Source organism: Hakea prostrata, chromosome 8, assembly GCF_041222555.1.
Source record: "Hakea prostrata isolate BN-2017 chromosome 8, UWA_Hpros_2, whole genome shotgun sequence".
NCBI lineage: Eukaryota > Viridiplantae > Streptophyta > Magnoliopsida > Proteales > Proteaceae > Hakea > Hakea prostrata.
In genome coordinates, this window is record NC_142607.1 from 52,651,443 (window position 1) to 52,667,693 (window position 16,251).

The 16,251-nt window shown below is 38.5% G+C and overlaps 2 protein-coding genes across 2 annotated transcripts; one reads left to right on the forward strand and one right to left on the reverse strand.

Annotated features, from left to right (window-relative positions):
- Positions 1–26: 26 nt before the first annotated feature.
- LOC149008562 (protein AGENET DOMAIN (AGD)-CONTAINING P1-like) lies at positions 27–3,844 on the reverse strand. The gene is made up of 6 exons (XM_089166272.1): positions 3,219–3,844; positions 1,768–1,845; positions 1,584–1,661; positions 1,366–1,452; positions 761–1,246; positions 27–469 (listed from the first exon to the last, which is right to left on the reverse strand). The coding sequence occupies exons 1-6, from the start codon at positions 3,699–3,701 to the stop codon at positions 455–457; spliced, it is 1,227 nt and encodes a 408-aa protein (XP_089022398.1). The 5' UTR covers positions 3,702–3,844; the 3' UTR covers positions 27–454.
- Positions 3,845–7,587: 3,743 nt separating this feature from the next.
- On the forward strand, positions 7,588–16,228 carry NFU1 (NFU domain protein 1). Its single transcript, XM_089167585.1, has 3 exons — positions 7,588–8,015; positions 15,419–15,555; positions 15,680–16,228. The coding sequence occupies exons 1-3, from the start codon at positions 7,658–7,660 to the stop codon at positions 15,866–15,868; spliced, it is 684 nt and encodes a 227-aa protein (XP_089023711.1). The 5' UTR covers positions 7,588–7,657; the 3' UTR covers positions 15,869–16,228.
- The last annotated feature ends 23 nt before the right edge of the window (positions 16,229–16,251 follow it).

Sequence of the window (16,251 nt, forward strand, 5' to 3'; positions counted from 1 at the left end):
TCTCTTGGAAGAAATGTTGTTGCTAAACCAGATGTTGAGTTTGGAGGAAGTAGACAACAAACCTAGATATTGTCAGAGATCAATGTAATTAGAAAACCAACCAAAGTTGGGAGAATTGGAGTATACATTTTGTACATAAAGAGCAAATCCAAAACAGTACAAAGAATTTTCTCACGTGAGTATTACCAGTGTGTCACAGTCTAGGGTGTATCCCAAGTAAGCAAGTCTGTGTCATGTTGGGATATTCACTAGAGGAGCCAAGGTAACGGACAAAATTCAATAGAAAACCGTGAGACAACAAGAGGCGCCGAAGCTTCACAAACCCGATCATCAGGTTTGTAACTTTGCAGTAATGATATCCAAAAAAGGAACAGCCTAAGACAAGTATGCAGGAACAAACATTGTGTCACAATATGCAAGGTCACCACTCGAAATTTCTGCACTTCATCCACAACTACAATGATAAAGCCTGACAAGGAAGACAGCAAGCCAAACATCACAACCCATTAGGAAGTTCTAGTAAAAAAACAGAGGTTCTCGTCAAAACTGGCTTAAGATTGAAATTTAACTGCTAGTAATGATCACAGCAAATAAATTAGATTCATACAAAGCAAACTCAAAGGGGATATTAGCAGGATGCCAGGATCAACTGCTTATATTTATGGGTTGCAGAGACAGTAGCATTTGAGGAACACTACACTGCCACAACAGAATACATGAGGCAAGAAAATAAGAACTCAAGAGAAGCAAGGAAGCATACCAGGGAAGCCCTAACCCACTGGCCATCAACCCAATCCTGATGATACCTCAAGTTAGAATGCTCAAACTCCAATTCTTCTTTGTTGTGCCTGAAGTAGACCTTGTACTTTGAATTGTCAAGAACTTTGGAAATTACACCCACCCACCATGACTCAGAATACCAAGCATCAACTTCTTCAAGATGTTTGAAACGACCAATAGCTGGAATCTCAGGAGGAAGAGGTCTGATGTGCCGAGCATCCACCCTCTCTTTAAGGCGCATAACTCCATCAGATCTTGTGAAGAAGTGCCTATGCTCAATCAAGTGTTGGTTCCTTACTTCTTTGACATAGGTTGCAACAAACCAAGCACCAAGAAAACCTGGTTGATCACTGCTGATCTCTACTTCTGTTCCCTCCTCAAATTTCACCTTTGACATTGATGAATGATTCTTGGATATACCCTCTGGTTTCTGCATATTATTCCCCTCTGGATTCAACAGGACACTCTGTAAAACAAGTGATTAGAAACAATGACCAAGAAAAAACAAAAAAAACAAGAGACAAGAGCAGGGAATAACATGTGGTTGGAACTTAGAAGATTTCAAGTTCTCTTATGAAACTTCACCTTCGACTTTGATGAACCCTCCGGTTTTGGCACGTTGCTCCCCTCTGGCTTTGACACATTGCTCCCCGCTGGTTTTGAGATGACAATCTGCAACATGAGCTGTTAGGAATTGAGTGAACAAGACTACAAGCCATTAGAAACTAAGTGAACATGATAAACCAATAGAAAATAACAGGGAATGGCATCTGATGGTTTCCAGTTCCCTCATCAAACTTCACCTTCGACTTCGATGAAACTATTCTTGATGAACCCTCTGGTTTCTGCACGTTACTCCCCTTTGATTTCGGCAAGACAATCTGCAAAATAAACTAGTAGAAACTAAGTAAATATGAGAAACCAAGCAAAAGGAACAGGAGATGAGATCTGATTCAAAGATTTCAAGTTCCTTTTTTCAAACTTCACCTTCGACTTTGATGGATGTTTTTTTGATGAGCCTGCTGGTTCTGGCACATTACTCCCATCTGGTTTTGACAAGAGACTCTGCAATACAAGCCATTCAAAATGAAGTGAACACAAAAAACCTACAAAAATGAACAGGGTATGAACATTTGAATATAAGATATCTAAGTTTGCGATTGGCAACCAGTCATCTCCCAAAAAAAACTTTGAAACTATGAAGAAAACCAAACTGAAATTTTCATTTTAAGATTTCTATGTTTAAGTTGTTAACCAGCCATCTTCTGATTGTCGAAATTATGAAGAAAACGGAAGTTGAAACTGTGCCAGAACATTTATGCCACAAAATTCGCAGCAAAAATAATATATACAAACTCCACAGCCTACCATTGTTTTTTCATTATATTATTTTGAAAAGACTTTGACATTCAATAATCTTGAGCTGTCTATGCTTGCTTACTTGGATTTTATGCAAGCCATGTGCAACATCTACGTTTATACTTTACCCTAGTTGCAAATGCATGGAAAGTATAAAGAAATAGATAAATAGCAACTTCCACAGAAACCAGATACTGCAATACCCTATAGAAAAGGAACCCATTTTGTGTAAACTACCAATTGACAATATGATAAATTCAAATACCAAAGGCCAAACCCAGTGCACAAGGCTTCTACATTTAGTAGGGTTTGGGGAGAGCAGTCCTACCCCTGTTTCCAGGACTTGAATCTTAATCAAGGATTCAAAAAATGACAATATGCTAAAATAAATGCAATAAAAGATTAGAGTGAATCAAGTGACAGCAAGAAAAATCTCTTCTTAGATTAAGTTAAACTTCATAGAATATAACAGCCACCAGAAGACACCAAGGATATAAACATAAAACAGTAGTGGAACCTACTATCAAAATCAAAGTACAACAAGGACGAAGGAAGAGGGGACAGATACTAGAGGAAGGGAGGAAGAAATGAAATGAAATGAAATGAAATGAAATAGACAAAGAAACACGAGTTTTTTAATTGCCAATCATTTTAGTGGTTTTCTCGTTCTCGCTACGTTTGGTTACCCATCTACCTTTTGAAGAGTACTGTAGAACAGGGTTGCGAAATCTACAATGACCATCCGAAAATTCGAGAAGAATCAATAAAGAAAAGGAGACAAATCCTTTTTCCAGATATGCTTCGCCAGGGCTGCTTTCACATCCTGCACTTGCTTGATTGATTACGATAGACAAATTTGTTTTGATTTTGTTAACCTAGAATTGCAAATCCACCACAAGACAGTTCAAATTGATAATATAGCTACTGCAGAAGAGTTACATTCAAAAGTTGAACAAGAAAGGGAGAAAGAGGGAACCAAAAGCAACAACGAAAAAAACCCAATAAAGAGGACAGAGACAGAAAGTAGGCAATGGTTACAGAGAAAAACCCAAGAAAAAAAAGACTCCAGTACTCCGTACCTGGTCGACTTCTTCAGCAGAGTCTTCATCTTCTTCGTCTTCAACTGGATTATCTTCTTCTTCTTCAAGAGGAGGAACCCAACTGTTGTTAACCCATTCACGACGGAGACGCAGGACAGATGCAGGGAAAACGCGTTGATCTTTGGTACCTCTCAAGTAAACTGAAAACCTATCACTACCATGGACCTCGGTGATAACACCTTCCCACCAGCCATCATCATAGAGGGCATCGACCTCTTCATTCATCTTGAAGGTGCGATGTGCTTCACGAGGAGGTAGAGGCCTAACATTGACAACGTTGAGCCTTTCTTGCAAAGGCTTTTGGTGTTTTCCATCGGACAGTAAAGTATGGAACTGAAGAAATATCTTCTTATCCCTGCTCGGCTCTCTGAGGACTGTTGCCGTAAACCATGCACACCTCAAGTCAGGGTCGTCGAAGAAAGCTTCCACCTCTGTCCCCTTAGAGAAGATCTCTCTATCCATTTCCTTCTGCAACTACAAACCCACAAAAGGAAGACGAGAGAGACAGAGAGGACAACACCAGCCGTGTCGGGCCTTGCGGATTATGGGGTTTCGGTTTCTTAATTTGGCGGGAGGGGAAAGAAATGAAAGGGCACGCGGGGACAAGTACAGCAGAGTGCGTTGCCGACCTCTTGTTTGGATTAAAAAAATGAGTCCGGATCATTGCACTTCCAAAGAAGGAAGTTCATCCCTATATACAATACAAACCCCCGTTCATCACATAATATATGTGATGACGTGCCAATGCAGGGTTGATAAAATGATAAAATCCATACTTTTCAATAAAAATATCATGCGTTCAATCTTTGTGAAAGGCAGTCTCCCCCAAGAAGATATAGTCTCCCTAATGAGGATATAGTCGAGGTGTATGCAAGTTGACAAGATATCCAAAATGGATTAAGATTTAATTGTCTGGTTCTGGTTCTTGAGACACTGGTTTGAGAGTTATTAGTTGGGATTAAAAGACTCCCAAGTCCTGACACCAATATACAATGGGCTCCAGGATCATTATGTCAGTTAGTTCACCACAAATGTTGTCGTCAAGGCAACTACGAACCCAGAGAACCAAAGCCAACCGATGATGGTCTATCTGGTGGTTGGATACAAGGCAAGCATTATATTGTAATAAGGAAACCGAATCCCCTCTCTCGAGGATACTTTGAAAATAAAAATAAGTGCGGAGAATCCCGCACATATGGAAAACTCATATCTCAATGGAGCCGGGAGCCATAAAAGGAAAGGATTCTTTCCCGACTAGGAGAGGGTGAAGCCCATAGTCTCCCAAGGAGGATTGAACATTATACCTAGATCGAACGATCACTACCCAATACGTAACATCTATACATACCACACACCTACCTAGGTCAAATGGCGTGAAAGAATGCTAATTGAGCTTCCTCTAGAGACTATCAATTTCCAGGGTCTCTCAATGTTACATATTACGGATTTGATCGTCAAAAGCAACTTCTCAACCAAGCAAGGTCAGCCCGCATTCTAACTCTAGTTTGCAAAACTTCAAGAGTATCAGCATTTAGGCAAAATCCATATGCATCAGGTTGCAAAGGCAAAACTTTTCCCAAGTAAAATAATTTTCATATTTCAACAGAAATGTAAACTTAATTTACCAACCAAAAACCCATATAATTAAAAACCCTCGCATTCTCTTGAGTCTGATTCTTAACTTCTTCCTCTTTCTCACTCCCAATCTCAACCACAATCAGTTTCCCCCCCCCCCCTCCCTCACACTCCCCACACTCTCCCTGCAATGGCTACTTCCACAGTATGAACTTCTTAGATTCATCTCACAGAGGCTTGTTGAAATCAAGGAACTTGATAACAGATTCAAGCAAAGAACCTTCAAATTACAGGAGATTTTTTTATGGTTCATTTGAATTATTAACACTACTCTATGCAAAATACTAGAGATTTTTTTTTATGTGGATAATTTCTTTTGGTAGTGGTAATCACCACAAACACGATCGGTGCTCAATTCGAAGCTAAAATAGAGATGCTATCACTGCCGAAAATTGAAGGGCATTTTGACTAGTATTAGTTTTTTTTTTTTTTTTTTTGCCCTATTTTTTATCATAATCTATTGAAGATTTGTCGATGTGCCAGATTCTATTAGTAGTGGTAATCGTTGCAATCACACGGCCGTGATTGGTGCTCAATTCCTAGCTAAACTGGAGATGTTGTGGTCTTCAAAAATTGAAGGGCATTTTTGTCTATATACGCTGTTTTTTTTTTTTTTTTCGTTTTACCTCGTACTATGGTGAAGATTCACCAGCGTGCTCTTACCAAAAAACAATAAAAAAATTCACCACCGTGCTAGTTTGCATTGGTAGTGGTAATCTTTGCGTTTGCACGACTGTGATGGGCGCCCAATTTGGAGCTTGAATGGAAATGTTATGCATCACTGAAAATTTAAGGGCATTTCGGTTTATAAGAGCTATTTTTTGTTTTCCCTTATAAAACTGTCTTAGATTTGTTGCAATGGTAGATTCTACATGTACGGGTAATTTTTTTTTTTTTTGATAAACAATACTTTATTCAGTGAAATAAAGAAAGTACGGACACAACTATATGAATACACAAGGTTCGAACCGAACTAAAGAGCAAAAAGTGACCAAAATATCGTACATGCAATAGATATGGTCATCCAGGCTAAGAGTTGGGTCAAGCCCAAAATGGGTCACGCCCAAAAAACCCTTAGAACAAAAATTGTAGCAACTACAACACCAAAGAAACACCAACACCTATAGAGGGACACAGAATATACGCCACAAGGGCGGACATACAACACGTCACATAGGATAGAGATATAACACGCCTTGCGCAATTTTCACGGACCGTTGTCGGTAGTTAATCTAGAGTTGAAACGGAAGAGTTATGAGTAGCTGAATTTTGAAGGGCATTTTGGTCCTTTTGAGTCATTTATTGTTTTACTTTGTGAAATGGTGGGGCTTTGTTGATACGTCGATCCTTATTGGAAGTTCTAATCGTCACGAACACATGGCCATGATCGCTTAATCCAGAGTTGAAACCCAAAAAGTTATGGGTCCTCTAATTTTATAGGGCATTTTGGTGTATTTGAGTGACTTTCTGCTTTCTCGTATAAGACAATTTAGATTTGCTAACGCAAAAAAGATTTACACGTATTGGTAAATGTCAGAGACACATGGCGGCAATCAACATGCAATTCGGAGCTCAAACAAATGAGTTACTGGCCGCATAGTTTCCAAGGGCATTTTGGTTATTTAGAGTTATTACTCGTTTTCCTACGTCAAATAGTGAAAAACTGAAAATGTTATGATATGGCGACCCTTTTACTGGAAGTTGTAACTGTCACAGACGCACGGCCGCTACCGACACTTAGTTTGGAACTTAAATTGAGATGTTATGGGTTCCCTAGATTTGAAGCGCATTTTGGTCTATGGGAGTTATTTTTCATTTTCTTAGGTAAGACAGTTGTTCGCTAACACGGTTGATTTTATCTATGGCGGAATTCTTCACAGCCACGATCGGCGCTCAGTCAGAAGCTAAAAGGAATCGCCAAATTGTGAAGGGCATTCTGGTCTTTTTGAGTCATTTCTAAGTTTTTCTACGCATGGGGGAGATTTGCTAATATGGAAATCCTTATTGGTATTTCTACTCGTCTAGACACACGGCCACAATCGATGCTCAATTTGGAGTGAAAACAGAGTAAATGGTCGAATCTGGATCCTCACCCCAGGGCCCCACTGCTTTGTGTGGTCAGGAACGGGGGAGCTGATCTGGACTCTAAATGGTCGCCCAAAATTTTTTAGGGCATTTTGGTCATTTTAAATTATTTATAATTTTTTTTTTTGTTGCTTTTTATATATGGGGATAGGGATATTACATATGCCGCCGGCAGGAGTTGAACCCATGACCACTCCACTGAGAAGCGGGTTCCTAACTATCCTACTACTCCTCCATTGGCAATTATTTATAGTTTTTCCACATAAGACTATGGAGATCTGCTGACCCCACCAATTTTATTAGTAGAGGTAACCATGGCAGACGCACGGCTGCGATCGACGCACAGATTGGTTCTGAAATGGAGAAGTTATGGGGGAGATTCTCTTGTGGGCTCCGTGATACATTTGGATCACAGGAGGTATAGTATGCGATCGTCCAGGCAGTGAAACATCTAACGGCTGAAATTCTCCTAAAATATAGATGTTCTTTTGCGTGGCCTTGATCTTTTGAGGTTTTACAGTGTACTGCCACATGTAGTTAGGCCAATGCCAAGATTCCGATCATGGGTTTCGAATATCCTCGAAGATTTAAAAATTACGCTGAAAAGGGCAGCGTTCGTTATTGGTTAATGATCCATCTTTGTAACCTTGTCTTTCAGACTTTCAGACATTCAGTTAGGACTTAGGAGAAACATCAAAATGTGGATTTTGGCAGGTCCGGTTGGCTTCGCCGTTGAACCAGCGTTTTTCCCTGCGAAAGCCCGTTTGCAGCGTAGAATCTTCTCCCCTTTGGCTTCTTCAAGAATACGAGAAGTACCTCCACATCCACATAGATGGGCATTCTTTAATTTCAATAACGCACTTAAGGTTTCCAGGTCTTGGAAAGGGAAAGCAAGAGCCGAAGGTTCTCCTGGTCTCTACTCTGCTCAAACCTTTGAGCTCACAATAGAGAACGTAGACTTGGTCCTCGAAGATGTTCGACCCTATCTAATTGCCGATGGAGGAAACGTCGATGTTGTTTCCGTCCAAGATGGTGTCATCTCTCTCAAGCTTCAAGGTTATATCTACCTCTTTTCTGTTTACTATTCTATTCTTATACGGTCAGAAAAGATCTTAAAGTTAGGTTTTTACAATAATTTGATAGAAGCTTTGAATTGGGCTTTTCCATATTGTTTTCTTTGAGAAGGGTTTTCTTTGTTTAAGATGGGTTTTGCTTTAGAAGTGATGGGGTTTGTTTCTGTTGGCCAAATTGATAGTAAATCAGGAGAAATTAGATATTATCAGGAGAAATTAGATGACAACAATCAAAAGAATATATCATTACTATTTAACACGGAAATTGAAATACACCAAAAGGAACTTGAACCGGAAGCAATAGAATAAAAGAGGAAGAATAGTCGAGCCACGCGTCAAACGCTTTCCTTAAAACAGATTCATCCTCTCTGTGCTTGAGGAGCTAATGGATGTCTGTCTCTCAGGATACAATGACGAACAATGGTATACTTAGCTCCAAGTAGACCGCTACGGTGAACTTGATATGTGTCTTCCTTCTATCACCGCAAGATTCAAAATAAAAAAACTACTTAAACCATTGACAAGACTCACAAAACATTAAGAAAACCCTAAAAGCACTCTTAGCACTATTCTTAATTCAAAAGAGAAAACCCAAAAACAAAACCTATCTTCATCAACGGGGATCTTAGTTTATAGAGGAGGTCTATGTCTCATTAACAAGCTTGAAAAATGAAAAGTCATTGTCATTTTACAACCAAACTTAATGAATTCGGTTTGAGAAATGAAGAGCTTTGGTCATTTATAAACATGCTAGGGAAATGAGAAGTCCCTTGGGAAATCAAAAGTTTCATAACCTTCCATTCATGAACTATCCTTGGGAAATGAAACACCCAATAGTCCATAGTTATTTCATGCACTAATTCCACAAACTCTCCATAATGAATGATTTTCATTGACTCAAGCTCAAAGAGCATATTCCAATAATAATTTATGATTTTGTCAAGTTGAAATATAGGAGATAACACGAATGTGAAGACTCCTACGGCCTCAACTCAATCATTGGCGGCCTTGATTCCTGTGAATCACCATGAGAAACCTAAAAAGTTTGGAGGACGAAACTTTAAAACTTGGTAACAAAAAATGTTATTTTATTTAATAACTTTGAATCTTGCAAGATTCTTAAAAGAGGATCCTCCCACTGTTGGAAAGGATGGGTCAAATGCTCAAACTGTTAACTCATGGAAACAATTTGATTTTCTATGCTGGAACTATGTTCTGAACGGCTTGGCCGATGCACTCTATTATGTGTATAGCCCAAAGGGTTCTGCCAAGGAACTTTGGGAGTCCTTAGACCATTAGTACAGATGTGAGGATGTTGGTGCTAAAGTTCCTTGTGGGTTAATTCTTGAATTTCAAGATGATAGACTTGAAGACTGTGATGAATCAAGTCAAGAACTCCAAACGATCATCCACGAAATTCATGCTAAGGGAATGACCATAAGTGAGTCTTTCCAAGTAGCTGCAATCATTAAGAAGCTACCCCCTGCATGGAAATACTTCAAGAACTATTTGAAGCACAAAAGGAAAGAGATGAATGTTAAAGATCTAATTGTTAGACTTTGCATAGAAGAAGACAATAAAGGCTAGGAGAGGAAGTTCTCCAACCTTCTTGTTGCCAAGGCCAATGTAGTGGAGTGTGGTGAAAGCTCCAAGAATAAGAAAGGTAAACACAAGTCGGGTTTCAATATGGGATCTAAAGGTGGAATCTCGAAGAAACCAATTTTCCAAGGAAAATGTTTTAATTGTGACAAGATGGGTCACAAATCGGCAAATTGTAGATTGCCAAAGAGGCCAACTTGGTTGACAATGCCACATATGAATTGTCTGATATAAGTCTCTCTGTGGTGGTATCTGAAGTCGACTTGATAGACTCAAATCCAAAGGAATGGTGGTTGGACACTGGAGCGACACGCCATGTTTGTTGTAATAGATCTGCTTTCTCTGATTTCACACTTGTGAATAATGGAGAAAAGTTATTTATGGGAAACTTTGCAACTTCTGAAATAAAGGGTCAAGGAACTGTATTCCTAAGGATGACATCAGGCAAGGAAGTGAAGCTGCAAAATGTCCTTTATGTGCTTGACATCCAAAAGAATCTGATATCTGGAACACTTTTGAGTCAACATGGATTCAAAATGGTTTTTGAATCTGAAAAGTTAGTTTTGACCAAACAAGGTGTTTATGTTGGGAAAGGGTATGTAAAAGATGGGATGCTAAAAATGAATGTAATGACTATCAAGCCAAAACCCATCAATGATAAAGGAAAGTCTTCCTCTTATATGCTTGAGTCGTCTAACTTTTGGCATGGTAGACTAGGTCATGTTAATTTTGATACTCTATGTAGATTAATTAACATAGACCACATACCCTCATTTAACATTGATCCCAATCATAAATGTAAAACTTGTATAGAGGCCAAACTAACTAGATCATCGTTCCAAACGATTGAAAGGAATATTGAATCACTTGATTTAATTCATAGTGATATTTGTGATCTGAAATTTGTTGAAACAGGAGGGGGTAACAAATATTGTATCACCTTCATTAATGATAGCACGAAATATTGCTATGTATTTGCTTAAGAACAAAGATGAGGCTATACAAAAATTTGTTTTATATAAGCAAGAAGTTGAAAACCAACTTAATAAGAAGATTAAGATGGTGAGAAGTGACTGTGGTGGTGAATATGTAGAACCATTTAGTGAATTTTGTGCACTACATGGTATTATTCATGAAGTCACACCCCCTTATATTCCTCAATCAAATGGAGTGGCTGAACGCAAAAATTGTACATTGAAAGAAATTATGAATACAATGTTGATAAGTTCTAGATTGCCACAGAACTTGTGGGTTGAAGCCATTTAAACAGCTAACTACCTTTTGAATAAAGTTCCTTGGAAGAAAGAGGATAAAACACCTTATAAATTGTGGAAAGGAAGAAAGCTTTCCTACAACTACTTGAAAGTGTGGGGGTGTCTTGCCAAGGTATTGGCTCCAACACCTAAAAGAATGAAAATAGGTCCTAAACAGTTGATTGTATGAAGTGTGGGGGTGTCTTGCCAAGGTATTGGCTCCAACACCAAAAAGAATGAAAATAGGTCTTAAAACGGTTGATTGTATTTTCATTGGCTATGCTCAAAATAGTAGTGCTTATCGATTTCTTGTGTATGAATCTAAAAACCCCGAGATTCACAAGAATATAATAATGGAATCAAGGAATGCTTCGTTCTTTGAACATGTATTTCCTTGTAACTTCAAGGAAGATGGTCCAAGTTTGTCTAAACAAACAACTAAGGCTGATGAAAGTAATGATCCGGTTCAAGATCTTTACTGTGAATCAGATGAGATAGAGGTAGAGCCTAGGAGAAGCAAAAGGGCAAGAATAGAAAGAAAAAAATTGGGCCAGATTTTTTAACTTGTTAGAAGCTGAACCTCAAACATATAAAGAAGCTATGAGCTCAACCAAAGGTCCTTTATGGAAAGAAGCCATAAAGAGTGAGATCAATTCTATTATGCAAAATCATACTTGTGAGCTAGTGATCCTTCCTCCAGGAAGTAAACCACTGGGCTCTGAGTGGATCGTTAAACGGAAGATGAAGACAGATGGAACAATTGATAAGTATAAGGCTAGACTTGTAATAAAGGGTTACAAGCAACGAGAAGGTCATGACTACTTTGATACTTATTCTCCTATAACAAGAATAACATCTATAAGGATGATATTAGCAATTGCTACCTTGCGAGGTTTGGAAGTCCATCAAATGGACGTGAAGACGACTTTTTCCAATGGAGACCTTGAGGAAGAAATATACATGGAACAACCCGAGGGTTGTATTTCTCCCAAATAGGAAAGGAAAGCGTGTAAGTTGGTGAAGTCCTTGTATGGACTTAAACAAGCACCAAAACAGTGGCACGCAAAATTTGACAATGTCATGATGTCAAATGGTTTTAAAATCAATGAGTGTGACAAGTGTGTCTATGTTAAGACCATGGATAACGGGTATGTCATTCATTGTCTATATGTAGATGACATATTAATTGTTGGTAGCAATGAACAAATGATCAAATCTACCACAAACATGTTGAATTCAAGATTTGACATTAAAGATATGGGATTGGCTGATGTGATTTTGGGAATTAAGATTCATCGAACAGCTGATGGTCTCCTATTGAGTCAGTCACACTATGTGGACAAGATGCTTGGAAAATTTAACAAGGGCGATTCTGGTATGTCCAAAACTCCAATTGACTTGAATCAATATTTGTCCAAGAATCGAGGAGACATTGTATCTCAAGTAGAATACGCTAGAATTATAGGTAGCCTAATGTACTTAATGAGTTGTACACGGCCTGATATTGCCTATGTTATGAGTAGCCTAGTAGATTCACAAGTAACCCTGGAGCTGATCATTGGAAAGCTATTGTTAGGGTACTTAGATACTTAAGGCATACTCGTAATTATGGATTGCACTATATTAGAGAGCCTGCAGTATTAGAAGAATACTTAGATGCATGTTGGATATCTGATATACAAGATTCTAAAGCTACTAGTGGGTATGTATTCACTTTAGGAGGTGCAGTTGTCTCATGGAAATCCTCCAAACAAACAGTAATAACCAGATTCATGATGGAATCTGAGTTTTTAGCCCTGGATAAATGTGGCGAAGAGGCCGAATGGCTATGGAACTTGTTGGAGGATATTTCGGAATGGCCAAAGCCTGTGCCTGCTATATGTATACATTGTGATAACCAAGCAGTTATTGGGAGGGCACAAAATGTGATGTGCAATGATAAGTCAACACATACGTCGTCGACATAATACCGTTAGACACTTGATCTCGACTGGAGTTATAACAATTGATTATATAAGGTCAAAAGAAAATCTTGCAGATCCGCTAACCAAAGGGTTGAATAGAGATCAAGTTGAACAATCATCAAAGGGAAGAAACTCAAGCCCATGAATGTATAGGTTGATTACATTTGAAACTTTACCTAGCTGACTGGAGATCCCAAGATCTAGGTTCAATAGGACAACTAAATTGTAATTACTGAGTGAAATCACTATGGAGATTATCCTCTACCCGTTTATATAGTGAAAACAGTGATACCCGTAAGGAATAGGTTAAGCTTATGCTTTTAATGACTCTTATGCTTTGGACAAATGTTGGATCCAAGCGGAGTAATGCGGGTTACTCTTAAGTAAGAAATCACCTATGTGAGAGAAAAGAGGGGCCGCTTTAAAGGAGTATTGTGAGGGCTAGATTCTCCAGAAACTCTCGCAGAACCAGGACGATGTCCACGGCCAAAACGGACATAATCATGAGAACTGAAATTGTGTCAGGGGAATGCCTGTGTGGAGTATGTCATCATTTACACAAACGGCAAAATAGTTCAATGACATCGCATCTACTGTTTAGCTAGTAAAGTATATAAACTTTCACAAGGGAAGGTTCAAAGGCAAAACCTACCTAAGCAGGCTTTAACCGTAGAATTCTATCACCATGTCGGATCTTTGTTTATTTTAATTATTCGTTGTCATTTTCATTCATGTGGGAGATTGTTAGAATATGCTTTTTGAGCATGAGTGAATGAAAATCATTCATTATGGAGAATTTGTGGAATTAGTGCATGAAATAACTATGGACTATTGGGTGTTTCATTTCCTAAGGATAGTTCATCAATGGAGGATTATGAGACTTTTGATTTCCCAAGGGACTTCTCATTTCCCTAGCATTGTTCATGAATTGAGGGTAATAAGACTTTTGATTTCCCAAGGGGCTTCTCATTTCCCTAGCTTGTTTGTAAATGACCAAAGCTCTTCATTTCCCAAACCGAATTCATTAAGTTTGGTTGTAAATGACAAGGATTTTTCATTTTTCAAGCTTGTTAATGAGACATAGACCTCCTCTATAAATTGGGATCCCCCCTTAATGAAGATAGGTTTTGTTTTTGGGTTTTCTCTTTTGATTTAAGAATAGTGCTAAGAGTACTTTGAGGGTTTTCTTAATGTTTTGTGAATCTTGTCAATGGTTTGAGTAGTTTTTCCGTTTTGAATTTTGCAGTGATAGAAGGAAAGACATATATCAAGTTTGTCGTAGCAGTCTAATTGGTGCTAAGTATACCGTTGTTCATCATTGTATCCTGGGAGACAGACATCCATTAGATCCTCAAGCACAGATCGGAGGGGACGAATCTGTTTTAAGGAAAGCGTTTGACGTGCCTCGACAATTCTTCCTCTTTATTCTATTGCCTCCGGTTCAGCTTCCTTTTGGGTGTATTTCAATTTCCGTGTTAAATAGTATTGATATATTCTTTTTATTGTTGTCATCTAATTTCTCCTGATTTACTATCAATTTGGCCAATAGTTTCTTTCATATAACTTCCTTATAAGGCAGTTAAAATCCTGATCTTGGGAATTTTCCGTAGTCTTAGGACGCTGAGGGGTTTGGTAAATTTCAGGTCCTTAATTTTGATGCAGCGTTGGTTTAGGGGGGTCTGGTGGGGGGTGGATTAGGGTGTCCATGGTTGAAGCTTTCTTTAACAAGTGTTGATTCATAGGGTAATACTGCAGATGTGAGTTCTTGTTACTTCATCTAATGTTATCCACCTATAATGGAGTTTTTTATGCGTTAAATATACTTAGTTGATTTTGTACTTGGTTTGTTTTATTTCCAAGTCCCTATTTTACCTTATTTCTTATAGGAAATTCCCAGGAAAAGAATATTTGCACTCTGTCAAAACTAAATTGTGAGACGAACAGACTAGTAAGAAATTCTTAGATCAGCTACCTAATGTATTCTATTATCAAAATCCCCTTTGCATTGGAACATGGTTATTAGGTTGTTGTCATGAGGGATTTGAATTGCTTCTTGAATTACTATCATGGCAAGGACTAGTAGTAGTTATTTAGTTATTAAAGTGACTTAGTAGCTATTTGTATATGGAGTGAGAAGCAACCACTCAAAAATACTTTGCAGTTAGCATTAAAAACATAATGATTTTTGGGATTTCCTTATCATTTATCGAAAGAAGTTTGCGCACAACTGAGGCGATGTAGAAGGGCACTTAAATCATTTACCTACAGTTTAACAGGCTGAAGGTGCAAAAGTTACTTGGATACATCTGGGTGAACCAATTTCTTGTGTTTTTCTGTTCCTCAAAAGTTTCGGTGGTGTACACCATATATAATCTGCTACATTATATATTATAGAATCTCAGTAAGGCTTTGTGGAAATATTTATGTTCTTTGCCATCCTCTTGAATCAGGGCAAGAGTGGTTTTGATAATGTTCCTTGCTTTCCTATTCACCCCTTTTACCTGCTGATGTAACATATGGTTCCTCTTGAGCATAGTTGAAGCTTACCTTGTTCTCAAATTGCATTCCAGGTGCATGTGGGAGCTGTCCTAGCTCCACGACCACCATGAAGATGGGTATAGAACGAGTATTAAAGGAGAAATTTGGAGAAGCAGTCAAGGATATCTGCCAGGTCTCTGATGACCAGCAGAGTGAGACGACTGTTGAGGTCTGTTTGTTTGTTCTCTCAATATTTTATGTTTTTTTTAATTTTATTTCATAAAGCTAGCAAATGCATTACTTGATAAGCTTAGATGTCAATGGGTGAAATTGCAAAATTTTGAACCTTGCAGGCAATAGATGGTCATCTTAATATATTAAGACCAGCCATTAAAAATTATGGTGGGAGTGTCGAAGTACTGTCCATTCAGGGAGGAGATTGTTATGTACGATATACGGGGCCTGAGTCAATTGGATCAGGAGTCAAAGCAGCCATCAAAGAGAGGTTCCAAGACATTGTGAATGTTGTATTCAGCGACTAACCTGGATAGAAGAAAGTCTATGGAGGCATGAAGAATCACAGGGGATGGGGCATACATGCATGTGGAGGAGACTTAAGACTATCTATTACTATAGCTTTTCATTTGGTCATACATGCTTTTCTAAATTTGCATCTTCGAGTGTATGTATATTCTATTTATGTATATAGGGCATTGTCCCCTGTTACATGATGCATTTACTGACAATTTTCCAATCATTCAGGAAAGTTAAGGGTCCAACTGTGGTGTGCTTCAACCCCTCCTATAATGGTCAAGTGCTACATTAATTCTGAATTCCTCAATATGACAAGACCCAGTTCTGGGATAAGTGTGGGAACATAACCACCTTTGTTTGGGGTTGGAGCTGCAAACTGTTACATAATGAG